This window comes from Eschscholzia californica, unplaced genomic scaffold (genome assembly GCF_041429995.1).
Source record: "Eschscholzia californica isolate CP2 unplaced genomic scaffold, dmEscCali1.0.p SCAF_1, whole genome shotgun sequence".
Lineage (NCBI taxonomy): Eukaryota > Viridiplantae > Streptophyta > Magnoliopsida > Ranunculales > Papaveraceae > Eschscholzia > Eschscholzia californica.
Genome location: NW_028238198.1, coordinates 7,940,362 through 7,959,265, shown reverse-complemented (window position 1 = coordinate 7,959,265; position 18,904 = coordinate 7,940,362). Strand labels below are relative to the sequence as shown.

The 18,904-nt window shown below is 37.2% G+C and overlaps 1 protein-coding gene and 1 pseudogene across 1 annotated transcript; both read right to left on the bottom strand.

The window, feature by feature from the left end:
• Positions 1-1,885: 1,885 nt before the first annotated feature.
• On the bottom strand, positions 1,886-2,338 carry LOC147563782 (auxin-responsive protein SAUR71 pseudogene; annotated as a pseudogene).
• A 9,788-nt stretch (positions 2,339-12,126) lies between these two features.
• On the bottom strand, positions 12,127-16,773 carry LOC147563781 (methionine aminopeptidase 2B-like). Its single transcript, XM_086640546.1, has 13 exons — positions 16,529-16,773; positions 15,896-16,053; positions 15,151-15,223; positions 14,810-14,846; positions 14,602-14,709; positions 14,309-14,408; positions 13,998-14,143; positions 13,827-13,918; positions 13,470-13,564; positions 13,095-13,191; positions 12,848-12,991; positions 12,548-12,765; positions 12,127-12,458 (listed from the first exon to the last, which is right to left on the bottom strand). Exons 2-13 carry the CDS (start codon positions 16,001-16,003, stop codon positions 12,348-12,350), a joined length of 1,329 nt encoding a protein of 442 aa, XP_086496672.1. The 5' UTR covers positions 16,004-16,053; positions 16,529-16,773; the 3' UTR covers positions 12,127-12,347.
• Positions 16,774-18,904: the final 2,131 nt, after the last annotated feature.

The following is an 18,904-nucleotide window of genomic DNA, read 5'->3' as shown; positions in this document are numbered from 1 at the left end:
CTCGCTGAACAGATTTAGGTGGGGAATTGAAGTATCTAACTACTTCTTCCCTATCAGAACCGATATTAATACGACCAAAAGGTATTACTTTAATAGCTAACTTAAGACCAGCTTCAACACCTTCAAGTTCATGTAAGAGAATACTACCTGCAGATTTTGATTTACCAGCAACTGCACAAACCAGGTCTCCTCTCCAGTCCCTTATGATTGCACCATACCCAGCTCCACCCAAGTTGACCGACCCGTCTGTGTTCAACATAAATTCCCCAAGTGGAGGACCTTTCCATGTTACTTTCTCTGCCGCGTCTTTTGTTGAACCACCAGCTGCTGATTTGCTATCCGATACTGCACCAACATATTGAAGACTACGTCTCGTTTCGTTATAGATTTCTTCGTTATCAGAACTACTAGAAGATCGATAACCATGGTAGCTACCTCTGACTCCGATGAGACGCTCGTTCGGCTTGTTGGTTTGGTCAGAGCTAGACGAAGAAGATAGGAGACGAGATATTCCCCATCCAGCAAGACCAACAGCACCTACAAATAAAGCAGCCATTTTCCCAAGCCCATCATCTCCTTCATTGTTTTCTTCAACTTTTTTCTCTCTTTCTCTCCTAGTTTGGTTCAAATTATTTGATGAATCCATTACAAAAGATCTCTCTGCTAGCTACACCCAATTCAATTGTGTGAAATACACTATTTATAGTGTCACACTCTGTGCATTTACTTCAAAGTCTTTATGGGTTGAATTTACTGATAGATAAGTCAAGAGAAAGTATTAACTGTGTTGAAAATAGTAGTAGTAGTAATTAACAATTTCCTAGGTAACTTTGTTTTTTGTTTCTCATCAAATTTAATTCTAGTAAGAATAAAGACTTTTTACCACTCAACTACTTTTATCATATTAAATGTATGTCTGACAATGTGTAGTATAATTTTTTGAGTGTTGCATTAGAGAAAGACTTGAATTCTAGTACTACCAATAAAGACTTTTACATGTCGCTCAACTACTTTTATCATATTAAATGTATGTCTGACAATGCATAGTAGAGTTTTTTGAGTATTACATTGGAGATACTTGAATTAAATGTATGTCTGACAATGTGTAGCAGAGAATATGCACTCTATTTGGAATTTCACTATGCATCTCCATAATGTAGAGTTTGCAAAATACACTCTATTTTGGAGTTTCACTCTTCACATATCCATATGGTGTGGTGGTGGTGGTGGGTGGGGGTTGGGGTGGGGGGCCAAAAAATAACCCTAATTATTACATGTAAGCATAAGTGTGAAAATAAAAATGACTTTTTTGACTTTCTATAAAGAAAAAATAGGTAATAACAAGAGTTAATTCCTATATGGCCCCCTACTTTGTGACCAGCTTCCTTTATGGCCCCCAAATTTCTGTAAATTCAAATATGGCCCCCTATTTTCATGGAAATGTCATAACTACCCTTCCCATTAATATATTTTCAAAATAAAATTAAAAACAAAAACCTAAATTCCACCTCACTTCCCTCTCCACCACTCATCTCTCTCCACGTCACCTCTCTCCAACTCACCTCTCTCTCTCTCTCCAAGTCAGCACTCTTAAAAAAAAAAAAAAATTTTTTTTTTTTTTTTTTCACTCACCTCTCTCTCTCTCTCTCCAATCAGCACTCTCATGAAGGTCGCCGGCCGGAAAATTTTCCGGCCGGCGACCTTCATACTTATAAAAAAAAAAAAAAAAATTTTCACTCATCTCTCTCTCTAAAAATTCCGGCGAAGGGGGTTTCCCTTCGCCGGAATCTGGTCTGTTGAAGAACTAAAACTAAAAAAAAGGGAAATCCCTAATTTCTAGAGAGAGAGAACTAAAACTAAAAAAGACAGAATCAAAGAAAAGAGAGAAGAAGGGACTGATTAAAGATGATAATCTTCAGAGAATTGACTAAGAATCCTTTCAAAATCATTGATTGAATCAGCACCACCGATTCTAATAAGTTCAAGAACTCTTTAAAAAACAAGAACACCACAAGGGATTTTCAAAACCCCTTTTTGTTCATACCCATATTCTTGAGCAGATCTTTGAAGTAACTCTGTGAAAATTGGATGATTTAATAACTCGGCGTTTACAACAAATCTTTCCATCTCCTCGCCTACATAAATCGGAACGTAACCTTGAGGAACTCCATTAGATCGGCGATTTCTAGTTGTTGTTGTTTGTAAGAAATCGGATCGTCTATTACTTCTATTTCTTGTAGAAGTTATTGACCCAGATCGTAGAAGAGAGTACTGAGAAGAATCGGAAACTCGGGCAAGGCATCGAATCAGTTGCTTCATCTTCTAAAATGAAAATTCTAGAGAGAGAGAAGGAGATGTTTCTTGTAGAAGTTGCTTCAACCTATTTTGGTCTGTTGAAGAACAGACCAGAGCTGGTCTGTCTTTCCCTTCGCCGGAATTTTTAGAGAGAGAGAGAGATGAGTGAAATTTTTTTTTTTTTTTTTTTTTATAAGTATGAAGGTCGCCGGCCGGAAAATTTTTCCGGCCGGCGACCTTCATGAGAGTGCTGATTGGAGAGAGAGAGAGAGAGAGAGGTGAGTGAAAAAAAAACAATTTTTTTTTTTTTTTTAAGAGTGCTGACTTGGAGAGAGAGAGAGAGAGAGGTGAGTTGGAGAGAGGTGACGTGGAGAGAGATGAGTGGTGGAGAGGGAAGTGAGGTGGAATTTAGGTTTTTGTTTTTAATTTTATTTTGAAAATATATTAATGGGAAGGGTAGTTATGACATTTCCATGAAAATAGGGGGCCATATTTGAATTTACAGAAATTTGGGGGCCATCAAGGAAGCTGGTCACAAAGTAGGGGGCCATATAGGAATTAACTCTAATAACAAAGCAGGTTTGGTAGAAGAAAATGACTTTTACAACTTTATATGAGAAAAATGACATTTATATAGTGCTAAAATAACCCTAATTATTACATGTAAGCATAAGTGTGAAAATAAAAATGACTTTTTTGACTTTCTATAAGAAAAAATAGGTAAAAACAAAGCAGGTTTGGTAGAAGAAAATGACTTTTACAACTTTATATGAGAAAACACAGACAAATAAAGTAGAGTTGAAATCAAAACCTATTGAAGTAGAGTTGAAAACACAGACAAATAAAGTAGATAGAGTCAGTGTCATCATTATGTTAATTCTACAGTGATCCTACTTTATCAAAAGGGTTAATTCCGTTTTAGCCCCCGATTTGTGACCAACTGACCGTTTTGGCCCCTAATTGTGTCCGGCAGTTCGTTTTGGCCCCAAAAAATTCCTAAATGGCCCCAAATTTTTTCAACCTCCCAATTCTACCCCCATGGCATTTCTGTAATTATTATTTTTTTCTTTTTCTTTGTCCACCTCATCTAGCAATTACCACATCACTCTGTCCACCTCACCCTTCTTCTCCGGCGAAAAGTCGAAAATAGCAACTATTGGTATTTTCTCAATTCCCTAAGGAGGAGGTGTCCAAACACCACGAAAATTGGCAGATATAATGTTTATTATATCAGCAACTAACCCTCCAAAATTCAGCCCAATCCGAGTCCTAGAAGTACCCGAACCGGTCTAGGCCCAAAAATCCTGTTTTTGGCCTTTTTGTACTATCTTTGCCTAATTCCTTTTTAGGCCTATGAGATATGTTTATGGGACACTCCCATGATTATATCTCACTCCCACTAGTCATATCCTAGATCAATTTGTCACTCTTATGTGTAACCCGTTGTAGGATCCGATCGAAGTTAGCCGCGAATTACTTCGTAATTCGACGATCGTAGTTGGTCTCTAGCTACAACTCTACGATCCCTAAATCAATCGGACTTGATGATCTTCCACATCAATTGTCCTATCCGACAAATTGTTCGCATTGTCACCTTGGTCGAAGGACATCTCCTTCAACTCCTTCAATTTAGACACTGATTATGGAAAGAAGTAGAGAAGTTTGAGTAATACCATCTACTTGAGTACCGAAATCCAACTTCATAACATCATCATACTGAAGTGCTGTTTTATCACCAGAATTTGGTGTCCAATGAGCTGCAACCCTGGAATTACAAGATCACTCGTGATTCAATTTGAGAAAAAATCAAAAGTTATTGAGTTGTTGTAGTGAAATGAATGGGAAAAGCATCATTACCAGTTTAATGAGCATCCTGTAGGGAATGCAATGCCTGCTTGCAGACCATTCTCAGATAATCTGGACCAACTAAAAGCGTAACAAAACGGAAGATTAAGAAATATAAATTCTACGTACTCATCTTTGTACTGCTGAGTTTCACCTTCAGGAAACTTTCCAGAAGGGAAAAGTTCAATTACAGGGATTGAGGGAGGATCAGTCTGCTGAAGAGGTTCCGTCTTCTTCCTGTTAGTATGGTTCTGAATTTATAAATATCTTTTACCGCGTGAGAGAAACGTCTAGATAACAGATAGTAAGGTAATAACCGGCAAATGAAATAGTTGCTTACTTTCTTTTATTTTTCTTCTTTTTCCTCTTTACAGTTTCTGAATATTCCCCATATTTAGTAAGAAAACAAGTGTCAGACAATTCAAAAACATAAGAATATAAGATCTCAGGCAACTGTGTATATACAGATTTGCATATTTTCCGTTTTATTTTTCCCTAATTTCCGGATGTTACGGATAATAACAATATTTCTAAGGGATTAACTAGTTAAGCAGTCAAAATCTACAAAAATTTCTAGTTGAAGGCTTTAAGTTATATTGAAATTTTTGTTATGGTGTATGGTATAAAATGCACTCATTCTTTAGCAAAACAACTCAAAATAACCCGCTTGAAATTGCATATAAAAGAAGGTATACCCTAAAGTGACGTAGATGCAAACAGCAGACGAGTGAGTACCTGAACCTCATAAAATGACGACACATGTTCTAAGTGACATTAGTGTAGAGTGACTTATGTTGCGTGATATACATGTACTTACTAATCCAAATTGCCAAGGCACATAATCTGTATTCAAGTGAATTCCTCAACAGAACAACATATAGAAACGTAAAAAGTATTTACATATACTGCTAATGTATAAAATTATAAATAGTGTACATATACGATAAGCGAATAGAGAGAAAGACTAGATACTTTGATGGAGTTAGAAAGAAAAAAAAGTAATGAGATATTTAAAAAAGGAGAAAATAAAGTTTAAATTTGTGATTCACCTAATGATGAGCCATCGCCTTCCCCACCATCATCGTCCTTCTCAATGGGCGCCTTAGCATTTCCCTCTACTAACTACAAAATCGGTGTTTAATTTTTTATTTACAGAAAGTAAGTCTGCAGTATAACCTTTTTCATAGTCGTATATAGAATCAGAAGCAATTTGAAGACGTCATTAAAAATGCAGAAAAAATCCGAAACTACGAAATGTCTCTGCTGTAATTATAAATATGGTAAAGGGTATGACAAGGGCATTGGAATTGCTCAAATCCTAAGGTTTGTGATATGGACAAATGGGCGACCGTTACTTTTTCAATATTAGATAATCACATGAAAGTATGAATCACACGTGAAACGATTCTATATTTCCTGAGGTAGTATAAGATATTGGTAGAAAGTGCGCAAGGATAACTACTATGCGTGTATGCAATAAAAGGATAAAACCATGCAGCCAATAAGACATCAGCCAATAAGACATTCTTGAATTAACTTTCTTTAGCGTGTTAAAACATAGGTTTGAAGCCCCATCACGAATTTCTTTTCGTAACACCACAACGTATGGATGTTAGTGCAAAATTCGATAAGTTTCACTGTCTACGGATTCCCCTTCTATAACTAATAATTGATAAGCGATGGTTTTAGGTTGTAAACTAGTTTTTCATGCTAAAAATACACGAGAAATACATACCGAGACATCATTTTGTTGTTCAAGTAGCAAGCTTTCCAATTGTGCAGAAACCCCAACATTTTCTTCTACCTCAACCACTTCAGAGTTGGCCCCAGTTTCCACCATTGTTTTATCTTTCCTTTTCTCCCGTTTCTTTCCTTTTCTCCCGATCTATGACAAATACAAGTAAAACTAATATTTTTGACAGAACTTGTCTTCTATATAGCAATCACCAAAAGCACTCATTAAACTTGAAACAGAGAAACCTCAAGTAGAACCAAAGTAAGATATAACAATTCAAATGCTTTAATTATTATTATAAGAGAAGTCCGTCGATCTTCTTCAACTTGTAGTAATTTACTAATGAATCAAAGTTGGCGTCTTACAATTTTTAGCATTGAAATTTAAGTATTCAAAACTGACCCCTCAACTATTGAATAAACATTGTTAGGAAAAATAACCTAATTAACTTGTTCAGGAATAGGAAGATAAACGATGCGAAAGTAAAAGTAGAGACACCAAGATTATTTAACGTGGCAAAAAACCCCTCCAAACTAGAAGGTAAAAAACCACGGGACCTAGTCCAGAAATCTTCCACTATAATTAAATAATGGTTTACACAATTCTTCAAGGTGTGTAGAAACACTCTTGGACAACTCTTCACCAAACCTATGGTGGATAAACTGAACAAAGAAACAAAGAAATAAAATCTCTTACTCCTTAGGATTTGAACAAATCCTAGATTACTAAAGGTTGAAGAAGATAACCACAAACTAAATTGCTTCACAAGATTAATAATCTTCTTTTCTTCAAACCAATATTCTGCTCTTTCAATCTCTCTTGAAAGAACCACTTCAGAAATCTCTCTTTCTCTGGCTTCTCTTTGTTCTGGAAGTTGTTGTGTATATTCTCTTCCCTTTCATTTCCTTTTATAATGATAAATAGGGAGGTTTACCAAAAGAAATAGGAATTCCTTTTTAGGCTTGAAAAAATAGAAACTTTTTCCCCAAACAAGGAATAAGGGAAATCCTATTCCAACTAGGAGTCCTTTTATTATAAGGAGGGACCCCAACAAACTCCCCCTCCCGACTTATGAAGAGGGACCTACCATCCCCAAACCTGCAACACTGCTACGTAGCTCATGTTTGCCTTTGGGTAATGGTTTTGTCATCATATCTGAACCATTGTCGTCAGTATGGATTTTCTCGATCTTCAACACCTTTTCTTCAAGAACATCTTGGATCCACTGGTATCTCACATTTATATGCTTGGACTTTGAATGGAAACTAGAATTCTTACTGAGGTGGATGGCACTCTGACTGTCGCAATGAATAACATAATTATCTTGTTTCATACCAAGTTCTTCTAACAATCTCTTCATCCATAACATCTCCTTGCAACATTCTGTAATGGCAATATATTCTGCCTCTGTAGTAGATAAAGCTACACACTTTTGTAATTTAGATTGCCATGACACTGCTCCCCCTGAAAATGTAAATAAGTAGCCTGATGTGGACCTTTTAGAGTCTACATCTCCTGCCATGTCTGCATCTGTGTAACCGACTAATACTGGCTTATCATTACCAAAACATATACGAGCTTTAGACGTACCTCTAAGATACTTTAGAATCCACTTCACTGCTAACCAATGCTCTTTGCCTGGATTAGCAAGAAATCTGCTTACTACTCCAACTGCAAATGCAATGTCCGGTCTTGTACACACCATTGCATACATTAAGCTTCCTACAGCTGAAGCATAAGGAATTTTCTCCATTTCTTCTTTCTCACTTCTAGTTGATGGACACTGATCACGAGTCAACTTGAAGTGACTGGCTAATGGACAACTCACTGGTTTCGTCTTGTCCATATTGAACCTTTCTAGAACCTTCTCAATGTATCTTTCTTGTGATAGCCAAAGTTTTCCAGCTTTCCTATCACGAGAGATATGCATGCCAAGAATTTGTTTTGCTGGACCCAAGTCTTTCATATCGAAATACTTGTTTAGTTCCTTCTTTAACCTGCTAATTTTATTAGCATCCTGACCAACAATCAACATATCATCAACATAAAGCAGAAGTATAATCAAATCTCCATCAGGAAATTTATGAACGAAAACACAATGATCTGAAGCCGTCCTGTGATACCCTTGATCCTTCATGAATGATTCAAACTTTTTGTACCACTGTCTTGGTGCTTGTTTCAGCCCATATAAACTCTTCCCTAACTTACAAACCAAGTGTTCCTTACCTTTCACTTCAAACCCTGTTGGTTGTTCCATATACACATCTTCCTCCAAGTCACCATGAAGGAAAGCGGTCTTGACATCTAGTTGTTCAATTTCTAGGTTCATACTTGCAGCCAATCCCAATACTAACCGTATAGAGGACATCTTCACCACCGGGGAGAAAATCTCATCAAAATCAATACCCTTCTTCTGCCCAAATCCTTTCACCACTAGGCGTGCCTTATACCGTGGTTGTGAATTTCTTTCTTCGGTCTTGATTTTGAAAACCCACTTATTTTTAAGAATTTTCTTATTCTTAGGTTTTTCAACCAACTTAAAAGTGTTGTTCTTATGCAATGATTCAATCTCATCTTGCATAGCTTTCAACCACTCCTTTTTGTGTTTATCATCTATGGCTTCTTCATAACACTGTGGTTCTCCACTATCTGTAACCATCACATACTCGTGTGGAGGATACTTGGTAGATGGTGCTCTATCTCTAGTCGATCTTCTCAATTCAGCTGGTGGTTCATGTTGAACTTCCATTCCTTGCTCAACATCATCACCCATAGGAACATCTTCATGAGCTTCATCTTCATGATTTTGTTCTTCACCTGCATTATCATGCATAACCTTAGAAGAGATATGTGGATCTAGATCAATGAGATCATTACTATAATTCTCATGCTTCTCAACTTTCCCGAAGTCCTCAATAGTTTGATTTTCAAGAAAGACCACATCTCTACTTCTAATAATCTTCTTATCGACTGGATCCCATAACCTGTATCCGAATTTCTCATCTGCATAGCCTAAAAAGATGCATTGCTTGGCTTTATCATCAAGCTTTGCTCTTTGATCTTTAGGTATATGCACAAAAGCCCTGCAACCAAACACCCTTAAGTGTTCATAACTGACTTCTTTCCCAGCCCACACTCTCTCAGCTACATCTCCATCTAATGGTGCTGAAGGTGATAAATTGATCAGATAACATGCAGTACGCATTGCTTCACCCCAGAAACTTTTAGGCAACTTAGCTTCTGAGAGCATACATCTGATCCTCTCCACAATAGTGCGATTCATGCGTTCTGCTACACCATTTTGTTGTGGAGTTTTGGGAACTGTCTGTTCATGTCGAATACCATGGGTTTTGCAATACTCTTCAAACGACCCGATGTATTCTCCTCCATTGTCAGTGCGAATGCACTTCAATGATTTTCCTGTCTCCCGTTCTACCATGTTGTGGAAATTCTTGAAAACTGCAAGTACCTGATCTTTGGTCTTTATGGCATATGCCCAAACTTTCCTGGAAGCATCATCTATAAAAGTAACGAAATACAAAGCACCACCAAGTGTTTTGACCTTTAAAGGTCCACAAACGTCAGAATAAACAAGCTCCAAAACACTGGATTTTCTTTCAGATGCATTCCTTTGAAAAGAAACTCTATGTTGCTTTCCTACTAAACAATGAGAACAAGTGTTTAAATTTATACCTTTTACGTTCGGTAAGTCTTGTCGTTTAGCAAGGATTTGAAGTCCTTTCTCGCTCATGTGCCCGAGTCTTCTATGCCAAAGATCAGTGGAAGAATTTTTTTCAACTGCATTCAATTCTCCTTTACACAGTTTTACTTGAGTCCTGTATAAAGTACAACACTTCTTCCCTCTTGCTATCACCATTGACCCTTTTGTGAGCTTCCACTTTCCATCACCAAAGTGACTGTGGTACCCTTCATCATCTAATACTCCGGTAGAGATTAGGTTATATCGAAGATCTGGTATATGCCTCACATTCTTCAGAATCAATGTACTCCCTGTGCTCGTCTCAATTTTCACTTCTCCAATTCCTACGATTTTCGAGAAACCTAAGTTTCCCGTCCTGACTTTGCCAAGGTCACCAGTTCTGTAAGAGTTAAAGAAATCCTTACATGGAATAGCATGATACGAAGCACCTGAGTCAACCAACCATGTTGTTTCTGGTTCTGACTCAGTCATACTTAAGCAAGTGTCTCCACAACCTGAGAGTAAGATAATGTCATCACCTGAGGCAACTGCCGCAACATTATCTTGTTTTTCATCATCCTTTTTATTTTCCTTCTTTGGTTTCCTGCAATCACTCTTGTAATGACCCATTTTTCTACAACCAAAACATCTAACTTCTTTCTTTGGTTTTGATCTCCCCCTTGACTTATCACGGTTATGAGGTTTTCTACTTTTACCTCTCCCCCGTCTTTCTGTAACAAGTGCCTCTGAATGAGACTCGTCTGACGATGATTTCCTTCTTGTTTCTTCATTCAACAAACTACCTGTTACGTGATTCATACGCATTATGCCATCAGGAGCAGAATTGCTAAGAGACACCACCAATGTCTCCCAACTATCTGGTAAAGAATTTAGAAGAAGTAAGGCCTGCAACTCATCATCCAAAACTAACTTCATTGCAGAAAGAACTTGGTATGAAACAAGATAATTATGTTATTCATTGCGACAGTCAGAGTGCCAGAGAAGTTTCTATTTTTTCAAGCCAAAAATAGCCCCACGTGGGTAGAAAAAAAAAGGTGATCTCTAAACCAAAAATAGCTAGTCACCCCTCATTAGCTTATTGGTTTTGAATTGGACTACCACAAATTTAACATGGTATAAGGGTTAGGGAGATTTTATAGGGCCTCCCTATTTTTGTTAAAAGGCCCCCCCTCAATGATTATTTCTCAAGTGAAATTGTTCATGGAGAGGCCTTTTAACAAAAATGGGGAGGCCCTATAAAACTTCCCGGAGGGTTATTGATTTGGAATTGTCTCACAAATCTAAATGAGATTTCACTTTGCTCTATCTATCTGTACTACTACACGTTTGTGATGGAAAATGTATGAGACTAGGAGTGGGAAGAGAATGAGACTCACTATCTATGCAATATGGAAGATGAAAACTGATTGTGAGCCTAACAGTTAAGGTCATCCCAAACTTGAATCCAAATGAACGTCTTTGATTTAGCAAGAGATATTCTAAGCAGACTAGGCGTTACCCTAAATTAGCTTCGAGGTCGGGAAGTCAATTTAAGGTAACGGCGGGATACACCTTATTTTTGGCAATGAATTGAATTAATAGATCGGCGACACTGTAGAACTATTTTGACTGAAACTCCCGCTTCATCTATTTTGAGGCCCATGCTCTAGGCTCTTTGTCTCGTTCTTGATTAGATGGGAATGGGTGATGAATCTATTTCTTCAGCTCTTCGCCAATAATTTGAGAGGAATCTCAAATCAACGGCTGGAACTGGGGTTGATTTGTCAATTTCCTCTTCATTTGTGTCCCAAATCTCGAGGAATTTTTAGGTGTTCCTTCCCGGAATATGCTTAGGATTTTTCTTGTTCTATCACTAATTTATCACTGTCAGATGTTGACGGAGGATACATTACTCACGTGTATCACCAAAGAGGTCTGTGAGACCATGTTTGGCCACAAATTTAGTATTTGGTACACAAGAACAACTCCTTAAAACATAGGAAGTAGTGTCAGAGAACAAGAAATTTCTGACATACTCTGAACAAAAAGTCCAATGTGATGAGTTGTACCCACCTGTGGTCCACTCATAAGAAGCCACATCCGATTTCTATCAATCTGAATCAATCTCTACCAATCTTAATCACCAAATTGTACAGTATAGTGAGATATTACGATTACTAGAAATCACATATAAGAATTGTTACTTGCAAACAGTCTTTTTCGCATCCCAAACATGCCCTAACCTTACTATGTAAGGTTTCAAGAATGTTGAAAATTAAGCATGATATTGAAATCTATGCAAGGACCTCACTCCTTTCACACCCAATAAGGAGCATGAGTTGCGCCTCAAGTTTTTTTAGCTGGTCAAAAAACTCTTCATTTCTTCCTGAACTTCCAAGGAATTCCTAGAGATAAACCTTCTTCGGAATACATTTTCGTACTATGAAAACAACTCATTTATGCACTTAAACTACGATTTCACAACAAACAATATTAGCAATTCAGCATCAGAAAACAGGGCGCTTAGAATTCGGATTCGGAATCATGGAACGGAAGTATCAAAATCTGCTAAACTATTCAACTGCCTTTTTAGCAGCCAAAACTTCAATATTTCAAGATCTTGGAGTTAAACACTCAACTCAGAATTCAGTTTTACCAAATCTTACTTGTATAAGACTACAACAAAAAAAAACCAAAGAAAATATTAAACTTAACATAACTACCAAGTCAACTTGTGTTTCGAAATTCGCCTCACAAACCCTAGACATGAGATTAATAATCATCCCCTCTGGATATGACTTCTTTGCAAGTTGGACGAAGTAATATGGTATGCTCAAACTGGGATACATAGCTGCCCTTGATATCGCATAGAGGAGGGTATGGCTGTCATTAAAGAAAAAAATCGATGTTCAATTCCAATTGTTAAATTATATGAAAAGTTGCAGTTCAATTTAATTTAGTCATAATAATACCTGAACAACACCAGTGTCACACAAGTTTTTTAACGCCATCAAATATTTCGTCTCCCCAATGCGATCTAAATAACGTCTGCAAAAGGCTAATGTTGAGAAATTTTTGTTGATTGTTGCAAGTAGTTGTTTCGCTCGAGGGAGTCTTAATGGTACGCGTCCAGCATCGAAATTTTTCATGTAGTGACTGCACTCTAGATCTTCTCTAACATAACCTTTACCTGAAATTAGACATTTACGTAGGAAAATTTAATACAAATTTTGGGTTTTCGAAATGTTGTTATTCGAGAGAATAAAGGTTACCTGTCGATCCAAAAGTTTCAATTGCGAAGAATTCGCCTTCCTCCATTTTTGTCTGTTCCCCTCCTTTAACAATGGGGACAGATTTACCAGCATGAATCTGATAACTTCCTATGCTATGTCCGTTCAAGTTTCGAATGCTTTTCACTGCAACATAAATATAGAATCACAATGTCAGATAAAAATAGGAGCAAGAGAAAGTGAGAAACCTAGTTCAGCTACCACCATTGTCTTACTGGAGCAAACATACCTTGGAACGTCTTCCCATTGATTTCAACCTCATACGACTCCATGACCTCTTGGATTGCAGCACCAATATCACAAAGGCGTACATCTATTCCAGCTTCCTAAACAAATGAATGTCAAAAGAGTAAGAAAGCGGTAAAAAAAATAGCATGTGAATATTGATTTGTAGCAGAACATACTTCGACAACTTATTTTACCGTCACTGAGGATAATTGATAAAGAACTTGACAGTGGAACTTCAAAAGAAGTTGACGGATTAAGAGGGAATTTTCAAACTACGTAACTAAAACAGGAAACAATAAACCCACAAACTAAAAAGAAACTACAAATGATAAGTAAAACACCCATCAAGGAGACAAAAATATGGCAAAAGAAGTACCTTGACTCCAGTATTTGTTGCCTCTCGTGTCGCCTCAAGAAGTGGATCATACATAGGATTGAATGTGTGAGTAAATGCACAATCCACTATATGTCCTGAAAAATTAAAAATAAAATATCAAATCCCAGTTCATATACTCATTAAATAGGAAGACGACATGGCATACTAGTCGTGTATGATACTATTATAGTTCTGCATGGAACTCCTATGGTCACAGTATGGTGTGGTAGGCACCTACAAAAAAACTATTTCTAATTCCTCCTACGGCCCTGCCCTGTTCTTTCAACCAACTCAACTAGTCCAGAACTGATAATCAAACACTGATTGTGAAAACTAGTAGAGAGGTGCGGGTAATACCATCGATTTGAGTACCAAAATCCAACTTCATAACGTCATCATACTGAAGTACTGTCTTATCACCAGAATTGGGTGTCCAGTGAGCTGCAACCCTGGAATAACAATATCACCGTCATTCAGCTTGAAACTCGATCAGGAATTATTGGTTTGTGTGAATGGAAAAGCCATTACCAGTTTAATGAGCATCCTGTAGGGAACGCAATGCCTGCTTGCAGACCATTCTCAGATATCAACTTACGAACTGTATTCTCCAAGGTTTCGCACAAATCAATCATTAACATTCCGGGCTTTAAGATACTCCTAATATATTTTCGAACCTGATGAAATAAAAGAGAGATTGGCAATGTTTCTGTTATTGTACAACATTAAAAAAAAACTCGGCAACAAATTAATCAATGGTTGATGAGAACAAAACAGATAATAGGTGTACACATTTGTTCTCATGTGAAGTTTTGACTTGTGAGATAAAATTTAATATCCACCTGTCGATGAACTTCAGCTGCCTGGCGAACGGAATTATAGATGGGTTTTTCAAGGCGCTCCAGTTCCCTCTTCTCTTCAGATGTAGTCCTCCACAGATTACTAAATGGCAAACCATCACGAAAAAAAATAAGCAACAGAAGATTAGGACATTCAAACAGGAAAGAGTAATTCATTAACAGGAGATGTTACATTCAGTTACGTTGCAGAAATAAGATATTCTTGACCAACTAAATGGGACAAAAAGTTACCTATATTTCTCAAATATATAAGCTCATACTTGGGTTCCACTTACTCATCTTTGTACTGTTGAATTTCACCTTCAGGAAACTCTCCAGAAGGAAAAAGATCAACAACAGGGATTGAGGGAGGATCAGTCTGCTGAAGAGGTTCTTTCTTCTTCCTGCAAATGATTCTGAATCTTTAAGTATCTTGTACCACATCATAGAAAGTTTGAATAACAGAATATAAGGTAATAACCAACAAAAGAAATGGGTTCTTACTTGCTTTTATTTTTTTTCTTTTTCTTCTTTGCAGCTTCTGAAAAAGATACCCATATATTAAGAAAACAAGTATTAGACAAATCATAAAGATAAGAATATTTTGAGGGAGGACAACACTCTATTGAATTTTCCAACTGTTATACTTATTCTTAATAGTTATGCTCATAAAACTGGGGTGAGCAGAAAGATACTTTTCTTTTGGTGTATGTTTTATACATATATATATATATATATATATATACACAAACACATACTAGAGAGAGAGATGGGGAAAGGAGAAAAGGAAAAGCAATGAAGATAACTAAAACACAAGAAAATTCAAGTTTGATCGTGTGATTCACCTAATGCTGGACCATCTCCTTCGGCACCGTCATCATCCTTCTCAATAGGTGCCTTACCATTGACATCTGCTGACTGCAAAATTTCACATAGTTTAAATATTTGTTTACATAAAGTAGTCGGCAGGTATTGGAAATCATACATATGCTTACTTCATAAAGCAACTAAAAGACACCAATGTGATTGCAAAAGACACCTGAGACCTCGAATCATATGCAATATAGTTTTATAGATATCGTAAAAGGTAAAGCTGGGATACTGAACTTGCTCACACCCCAGTTTCATGAAACACAGCCACTACTTCTTCACTATTTCGAAACTCACATAAAAGTACGAAAAATAAGCGAAACAGTTCTTTATTTGTATGGAATACATTTAAAGCAAACTACCATGGTTCATGTAATGTATGCACGATGAAGAGGATAAATTGTTGAGCATAGATAATTTTCTCATAAATAATACATTAGTTTAAAAGCTCCGTCAAAATGCTTCCCTTATGATACTATTAAACTAACACGCTATAATTCTTTCTCGGGTATGGATGTTAGTATGAACTTTGACAAGTTCTATTCTGTACTGTTTTCCCTTTATAAAAAATTGATAAGCCCACGATTTTAAGGTTGCAAATTCAAACCAAACATCTCAGATATCCTCTGAAGAAAGTGTTACTAAATGAACCAATTCTCACCCACTACTAGCTTTTCATGTTAAAAGTACGTGAAAATACAACAATTCGTACCAACTTACCGAGGCAAGATTAGCTTGTTGTTCAAGGTGCAATTTTTCCAATTGTGCAGAAACCCCAACATTTTCTTCTACCACAACGGCTTGAGCGTTGGCCTCACTCCCAACCATTGTATCTTCTTTTCTTTCTTTCCTTCCTATCGCCTTCCTTTACTTTTCTCCTAACATATGATAAATGCAAGTAAAACTAGTAATTTTTCACAGACCTTGTGTTCTATAGAGCAAACAGTTCAATTCATTTCATTTCATGGTCATAAAAGACAACACATTATCACAGATAAACCTAAGCGTCCAAAACCTAATTCTCACCTTGTTCATCGAGAGTCTAAACAGGTAAGATTCATCAACCCCATTATCATATTTGACAATATGGAATACCCAGGTGACATAAAACCCTTTGGATATAATATTTGATTCATTATATTAAAGAAATACATAATGGAATCACATAAAGCTTGAATCTTTATCCAGTTAGACTGACTCTTTTGTTATTATTCCATCAGGTTGTGAGCCGAAGATGGACAAATAAATGTTTGGGTAAATGATCAAACCCTAGAAACTAAATAGAATCAAGAACACCAAAGCTAAATAAACAAAGGAAAGGGGTAAATCTAGAGAGAGAGAGAGTTGTGTTACCTCCTGGTTTGAAGAGAGAGATTGGAGTTGCAGCTTCTCGTCGTGGTGACTACTGATTGAATCTATTCGTGTGGGGAGGAAGAAGCAAGGTTTAAGAACACCTCTACTGACTACTGGAATAACAGGTAAACGCAAAATCTTCCCTAATTACGAAAATACCCTTCAAAAGTAACGTAGTCTTTTTTTGTTAAGGGCCTGTTTGGTTAAAATAATTTTCACCTTTTTGGTTTCACCAAAATGATGTTAAAACCTTTTCTCATTGGTGGGTGATTTGGGCAAAATAAAGAAATTATCTAGGATACAAAGTTTTGGGTGGAAATAAAACATTTTTGGAATTCGTTATTTCCTCCAAACACTTCAACTTTTCAGCTTCTTCTTCCTCCATCAAATATCCCTGCGACCTCCACCATTGACGCTGACGATCTTCACAGCCTAGTTCGTCTTCTCTTCCTCTCTCTCTCTCTATCTCTTTTCTTCTTTCGTCCAAAAAATTTATCTTTCTACATAATGGTTCCATCTAGAATCACATTATTCGTCAAAGGGAGTTTGTACCTTGCTGCTAGGGATATCTAGGACTGATCCTCCAAATTTTAACAGAGATTAAATAACATCTTAAATTAGACTAAAAAAAAAACTTGATTATTTCTACCAAAATGAAGCAAAAAAACTAACTCCAAAGAGTGAACAAGGATAAAACAAGAACCTTTTAATATGTATGAAACTAGGGGATTTCGTGAAAGCCTCGCCGGAATATTAAAGGAGCAGACAAGTGATATTAGAATAACACGAATAGTATGGGTATCATCGAGCAGAAATTTCTAGGGGTTATGAAGTTGAAGGAGCCGGAAAGTGATTTAACCCAAACAAATTGGACAGAATCTAGGGTTTTGCTTTATGGCGAGAGAGAAATTTTTGGGAGGTTGTGTTTGGCAAAAAAAAATTTACACCCTTCAGAATTTTGCACCTCAGATACTTTTTATATTTCCCCAAGTCACCCACCGTTCTCATGGTGGAATGTTTCTCCACTTTCAATAGAGAATAGTTTACCATCTTCTCTATGTGAGAACAAATTTCCCTTTATTTCTCAAGAATTTGCGCTCTCTCTCCTTCGAGTGTCTCTCATACACTCAAAATGGTTTGTCTCTCTTCTCACAAATTTCCCTTAGTTATGTGTGATGCCCCAAGTTCTAGCAATTAATTAACAATATTGGTCTCGCTTTCGACATCCCAAGGCCACCGGTACGGGTTTTTTTTTCTCGACAAATACTCTAGGCGCACACCCTAAAAGCAAACTTAAGCATACACTTATAGCTTAGCCTTTGAACACACTCGCAAGCGATTCCAGTCTATCACAATCCACCACCATTACTGAAGAGTCATCTTCGACTCTGGTGTCACCCTATGACGCCCCCAAGCTTTAGTAGTTAACGATATTGCCTCTGTACTGACACCTCATACCCAAGCTCACATATATGAGATTTTGTTAGACTCTACAAGCTTGCCCAAAAGGCCTCGCGCACTTCTCAAGCTTGAGCGTACACGTATAGCCCGCGCTCCGAACATTATCGCGAGAGATGTGAGACTATCACACTCAACCCGACTTTCGTTATATCTTTTTCTATCAACTCTCTCGTTTGTTAAACTCGACTTTATCTCTTTCGTGTCATCTCCCATAAGTCGTCTCTCTTGAATTCAACTTTTATCTTTTTTCTCCATCACTCTCTCTTTAGTTCTCGGTGTTAGTCATCGCTTGTGCCTCTCTTTTTAAGTCGTTGTTTGATCTCTTGAAACTCGATGTTCGATCTTCTTCGAAACTTGTTGTTTGATCCTCTTTGAAATCTTCGCTTTGACCCTCTACAACTTGTTGCATTTGTCTCCTTTGTGAGTCGTCGTTTAATCCTCTCTGAAACTCGTCGTTGTGAAACTTGTTGTTTGGTCCTCTCTGAAATCTTCACTTTGACCCTCTGCAACTTGTTGCATTTGTCTCCTCTACAAGTCGCCGCTTGATCCTCTCTGAAACTCGTCGCTCGACCTCGTCTGTCTCTCTAAAGCAACTTGTCACCCGAATCTTCGTCTCTTTCTCAAGAAAGTTTCGCTTTCTCTTATCTTAATCATCTTTCATTGTCTCTCAGTCATCTCTCGCTTTCAAATTTGACTCAATATAGGGTTTTCTTCCCCTAAATCTAGGGTTTCAAGAAGAGGGCTCAAATTCAGCGAAGAACTCGGGTTTGAGGGGAGAAATTAGAGCTCTCTTCTTCTAATATCCAGGGTGTCGAATTATTTTTAGGGTTATTTCCCAAACCCCCCAACTTTGTGACCAGCTTCCTGCCTGGCCCCCTACTTTAGCAATAATTCCCGTATGACCCCCTTTTTCCG

What these genes read in the sequence shown, in the direction of transcription:
- LOC147563781 (XM_086640546.1), bottom strand. Translation starts at nt 16,003, where the DNA reads ATGGTTGGGAGTGAGGCCAACGCTCAAGCCGTTGTGGTAGAAGAAAAT. An exon ending in CAACAAATACTGGAGTCAAG is followed by an intron (nt 13,192 to 13,469) that starts GTACTTCTTTTG and finishes TCATTTGTTTAG; the next exon opens with GAAGCTGGAATAGATGTACG. An exon ending in GTGACACTGGTGTTGTTCAG is followed by an intron (nt 12,459 to 12,547) that starts GTATTATTATGA and finishes CTTTAATGACAG; the next exon opens with CCATACCCTCCTCTATGCGA.